The following is a 5,663-nucleotide window of genomic DNA, read 5'->3' on the forward strand; positions in this document are numbered from 1 at the left end:
AAATATTAAGAATTAAATATGTTTTTACGTAAAATTGAACTTTTTGGCTGAAATTTGAAACATGAATTTTTCTAACCTTTTTAACTCTTGCTTATTTATTATTCTTTGACATATATGATTTCAATATTAATTAAAAAAAACGTTTGATGCATAAAAATATATTAACATAATTGAATTAAAAATATTATATATATATATATATATATATATATATATATATATATTTATATATATATATATATTTAATTTGATGACAAGAATATATTAAAGAAAAATTTAATTTCGCGTTTAATTCATGAACTAAATAACATTTACGTTTTAAAATACAAAATTATAGATTAAACAATATAACGGATAAACAAACATTATATTTAAGTGAAAAATTTAACTCAAATTAAATTATTACATTAGAGTTGTAGGTAAGATACTTTATTTTTTCACCTTCGTGGTTATTGTAAAAAATGTAAATTAAATTACAGTAGAGTTGTAGTGAGATTTTTTTTTCCCTTTTACTATTTTTTTAACCTTCGTGGTTTTTGAAAAAAAAAATGTTGTTTTCTTAAGGTACATTATTATTACCCTAATTAAACACACTTATCCTAAGGCATTTTTCAAATCTGATTGGTTTATATTAGAATTTGAACACAGTTTTTGAGTCACAGGATATTCCGTTTAAGCATCGAACCTATGGTCCCCTTTTCGTAAATAAATGCCAAAACTAAGGACATTTTCATATCCACAAGCCACCAAACCCAACCTTTACTTTATCTCGAATCAGAAGATCACTGCCGTTCATCTTCCATCAATAACTAACTGACGGCCACAATTTCGCGTTTGACTGAGGTACAAACTTTGAAGGTGGAATGATTGGGTTTGACCATAGAAATTTGAGAAATTTTTTTCATTTAACATAAATAAACTGAAGAGACTACCTGGGAAGTTCTGTATTTGAGTAAGAGAGAGAGAATCTAGAGAGAGATAGAGACTGAGAGAGGGTTTTTTTTTTTTTTTTTTAACAGGATTGTGTTGTGTTAGTTTTTCATTTGTTTGTTGGTTTGGTTGCTGGGAAGTGGGGTGTGGGGAGAGAAAGTTGGGGTTCTCTTTCTTCTAACTTGAAAAAGTTTGGATTTTTTCTGGTGGGGTTTGAGGGATTTAGGGTTTGGATTGGTGGGTTGTGAGTGGAGTCAGCAACCATGAATATGATGCGAAGGTTGAAGAGCATTGCTTCTGGGAGGACTTCCATTTCATCAGATCCTGTAAGATATGCTTTTTCTTGGGTCAAAAAGTTTTTGTTTTAATTATTATGTTGGTAGGGGAACTGTTGTTGTTTGGTTGCTCGGAAAATGGAAGCAGCTAGGTTTTGAGAGAGAGGATCATGTTAATTGTTTTAGGTTTCTGGGATTTTTTGGAACTATTGAGGATGCTGCTTTGAAAGGTTTCCTCTATTTCTTAAAATATTTTATGTTTTTTTTTTTTCTTTTAGATTTGTTTGTTGTGATGTATCTTTTAGTTACCAATTTTTTTATGTTATTATCTTTGATGTATGTGAATGTTTTCCCCCTTTTTTCTGAGTAGTGGTTATTGTATATATTTTCTTTCCTATTTTTGGAAGATTTAGGTGATGGGATTAACGAGTTTTATGATCTTACTATATATAGCCTGCATCTGAGACATTTCTTCATTTGCTGTTTTTCTATGTAAGCATGATCTTGACACAGGTCAGCTACGTTTGCCTATTAAAAGGGAAGCTTTTCCTTCATTGCAAAATACATTACGTAGATTAAGTGATAATAAACCTGAATAAGTGGTTGAGTAATGAAATTTATTTGACTGTCATATCAAATGTGGAATGTGAATCTTTTTTCCTCCCTCCACTAACACTCTTGGAATAACTCATGTCTTGAATATTTTAAGTGAAGTGCAAGCTGTTTCTTTTCAGGGAGGGGATTCTAACTCGAAAAGAGCCAAGTTTGAACAAGAAATTGAAGTGAAGCCTGTTGAGAAATCAAATATTGTTGAGACAGTCTGCACAGATCAGGATCAGCCTGTAGATGGACCAAAAGAAACTACAGTTGGCATATCCGATGTATCTACAGTAGTTAGAACAGAGAAGCCAGGCTATGATGAGCTTCCCAAAGAATTAAATGAAATGAAAATTAGAGATGAGAAAAGCAAGAACAACAATGACAAGGTATTTCATGCCATTCATCTTTCCTTAATCTTCCATATTGTGCTTATTTTGGTCACTGCCTTGTTAATCTATATATGTGAAATCATATCTTTTAGATATTTCCTGTTCATTACGAGTGAAGACACAGCAACTTCATCTCATAAAACAAATTACTTTTGTGTTTAACAATTTCATTTATCTTTTCAAATGCCATCAGTCGTTGATTTTACCGAAATTTCTGCGTGCAGGATATAGAAGCAACTGTTGTGAGTGGTAATGGAACAGAAACAGGTCAAATAATAACAACTGCCATTGGTGGTCGGGATGGACAACCAAAGCAGGTGATTACTTTATGTTTGTTGCATTTGTATGCTTTATTTGCACTGGTAAATGATAATTTACAAACCTTAACAGTGGTTTGTTACTTTAATAACTTATATAATTATAATTTATTGGTTTCAGACAATCTCATACATGGCTGAACGTGTTGTTGGGACTGGTTCTTTTGGTGTCGTTTTTCAGGTATTTATATTGTATTTTCAGTGATTTTATTATGTAGTTGTCCTCTACTTCATTGTGCCCTTCGGGCTTCACATTTACTTGTTGGCTTACAGTATTCTTTATGTGGTGTAGGCTAAGTGCCTTGAGACCGGTGAAGCAGTTGCCATAAAGAAAGTGCTGCAAGACAAGAGATATAAGAATAGGGAGCTCCAGGTTATGCGCACAGTTGACCATCCGAACGTTGTTAAACTAAAGCACTGCTTCTTTTCAACCACAGACAAAGATGAATTATACCTTAACTTGGTTCAGGAGTTCGTACCTGAAACTGTCTACAAAGTTTCAAAACACTATGTTAGGATGCACCAACATATGCCCATGATTTATGTGCAACTGTATACATACCAGGTAAGTTTTGTAATTGAGTTGCTAACAGTTTGATGTTCTGACTTTTCTGCCGGATTTCTATTTGTGTTAATTGCTTTGAGCTATTTGTTATTGTCTATATTGATTTGTCACAATACTCCCATCTTGTAGATATGCCGTGCATTGAATTATTTACATCAAGTTATCGGTGTCTGTCACCGTGACATCAAACCCCAGAATCTACTGGTAAGTTCATTTCAACAGTGGGTTCTGAGTGACACTTCCTCTGCTCTCTTTTATGTTTTAAAAGTTTCCTTTATTTCTGCCATATTTTTGTTACATGCAAAGGTTTATCCTTTGGATGTTCCAATTGATTGGACTGATGTATGGATTGCTCAACTCCTTTAATTTTTCTTGGGGCAGCGGGTGGTAAACAGTTTTTGAGATGTAGATAATGTATTTTTTAGAAGGAAAACAAGAGGTTGCAAAGCAACAGTGTTGCATGCTTGTTTAACATGTGATGTGATTCATATTGCTTAAAACTTGTAACTATACATCCTGACATGTGATGCATATGATAGGTAAATCCGCAGACACATCAGTTAAAGATATGTGATTTTGGGAGTGCAAAGATGTTGGTAAGTTTTTTCACCTTCTGACTATAAGCTTTTGAAGATCTTTTGATGGTATACTTTCGGGTTTATGACACTATTTGATTTTCAGGTGCCTGGTGAACCCAACATATCATACATTTGCTCTCGATATTATAGAGCTCCAGAACTTATATTTGGGGCAACTGAATACACTACTGCTATTGATATGTGGTCTGTTGGTTGTGTTTTAGCTGAGCTACTTCTTGGACAGGTGAGCATATGCAAGACTCTGTTATTTTTCTTCTCTCTCACACACTTGATGGACTTCCTGTGAATTTGGTACATGAAAGAAAACAATGAGATCATTTGATATGTGAAACGTTGTTGGAAAAGGCCTTTTTGTTATTTCTCTCTCTTTCTCTCATATGTTGAGGAGCTTTTATAGCGGTTGTTAAAACTTTAAATTTCCATTAAGTTTGTTTATTGTGAGAAAGTTTCCAATTAAACTGATCTATGTTGTATTATTTGCAGCCATTGTTTCCTGGTGAAAGTGGGGTTGACCAGTTGGTAGAGATAATCAAGGTACATTTTCTTTTGCACTCTAATATCTGGTCCCCTTGTTTCGCTTTATGAGATTACTTTTCAAAGTTGCAGCCTTTCTATTTTTTTCTTCAATCTCAGCTTTTATTTTGTACTTCAATAGATCTTGGGAACTCCAACCAGAGAAGAAATAAGGTGCATGAATCCCAACTACAATGAATTTAAGTTTCCTCAGATTAAAGCTCATCCATGGCACAAGGTTAACTAATCTTCCTCTTCTGCTGTCTGCTAAAGTACTATGTAATCCATAAATGATGAATACTTCCGTTCAAACCTGACTGAAAAATGCTTCCAGGTTTTTCACAAGAGAATGCCACCTGAAGCTGTGGATCTGGTGTCAAGGCTGCTTCAGTATTCTCCAAATCTACGTTGCACTGCTGTAAGTTTTTTTGTTTTAAAAAATGTTACCTACTGTATCTAGATTACATAATGTGTATTCAATCACACTACATTTATATGCTACACTAAAAGAAAGATGGACCATTCTTACATGTGATAGTAATTGTTTATGTTTTAGATTGTTCATTACCTGCCAAGTATGGTATTTGGGAGGAAATATTTAACACTGCTGTTAATCTTCTAACAGTTGGCTGCATGTGCACATCCATTTTTTGATGATCTCCGGGATCCAAATGCATGCTTGCCAAATGGGCGACCCTTACCTCCTTTGTTCAACTTCACATCTAATGGTAATATAGTTGTGAACTTTTCAATTCTGATTATGTAAGAAAACAATGTGTATATATGGCTGCTTATGTAAGAAAACAATGCAGAACTTGCAAATGCACCTGAAGAGTTGCGGCGCCGCCTCATCCCTGAACATGCAAGGAGTTGAATCAACCTGAAAGATTAAACATATCCAGGGCATTGTAAATGTGTTTTGAATGAAATAGAGATACCCTCACCGGCATCACCACCAGGTCTGTTCTTCAGCATCTTCTGCACAAGTCACAACTGTGACTACACAAGTGAGAAACCTGAACAAAACCTTGAAAGTTTTATCAAGGAACATGTATAAAAGACCTGCAGGTGACTCAAAATGGATAAAATGTCACTGCCTGGTTTTACAGGGTAGCAACCCTTTTTAAGTAGTTTATAATTTGGTGCCTCTGTTGTGAAAGATAATGATTTCTAACTATCCTGTAATCATGTTTCCATATAGTTCAAGTTCGTTTATTACTTTATTCCTTGAAGTGGACTAAGGGAAATCCTCAATTCAAAAGGCACATCTTTTCCACTACCCTTTATTCTATATTTTTCTTCCTTTACTAGTTTTAGAAAAGAAAAACAAAAAGACATTTCCTTTTCTCATAATGCACAATAACTAAAATTACTCTGATTCCAAATAGCATGAAGCTTCCAGTTAAAAAATTACCACGATATGAAACAACATGAAACTATGTAATGAAATTAACTACATATTTTTATATTATGCA

At 33.8% G+C, this 5,663-nt stretch overlaps 1 protein-coding gene across 1 annotated transcript; it reads left to right on the forward strand.

Annotated features, from left to right (window-relative positions):
• Nucleotides 1-1,000: 1,000 nt before the first annotated feature.
• Nucleotides 1,001-5,467, forward strand: LOC114167122 (shaggy-related protein kinase theta-like). The gene is made up of 13 exons (XM_028052084.2): nt 1,001-1,256; nt 1,940-2,191; nt 2,419-2,511; nt 2,633-2,692; nt 2,804-3,076; nt 3,206-3,280; nt 3,616-3,672; nt 3,758-3,898; nt 4,159-4,209; nt 4,331-4,426; nt 4,523-4,606; nt 4,814-4,916; nt 5,001-5,467. The coding sequence occupies exons 1-13, from the start codon at nt 1,194-1,196 to the stop codon at nt 5,060-5,062; spliced, it is 1,410 nt and encodes a 469-aa protein (XP_027907885.2). The 5' UTR covers nt 1,001-1,193; the 3' UTR covers nt 5,063-5,467.
• Nucleotides 5,468-5,663: the final 196 nt, after the last annotated feature.

The sequence above is a fragment of the Vigna unguiculata genome, chromosome 10 (assembly GCF_037176805.1).
Source record: "Vigna unguiculata cultivar grain cowpea cultivar isolate G323 ecotype 2 chromosome 10, ASM3717680v1, whole genome shotgun sequence".
In the NCBI taxonomy this organism is placed as follows: domain Eukaryota; kingdom Viridiplantae; phylum Streptophyta; class Magnoliopsida; order Fabales; family Fabaceae; genus Vigna; species Vigna unguiculata.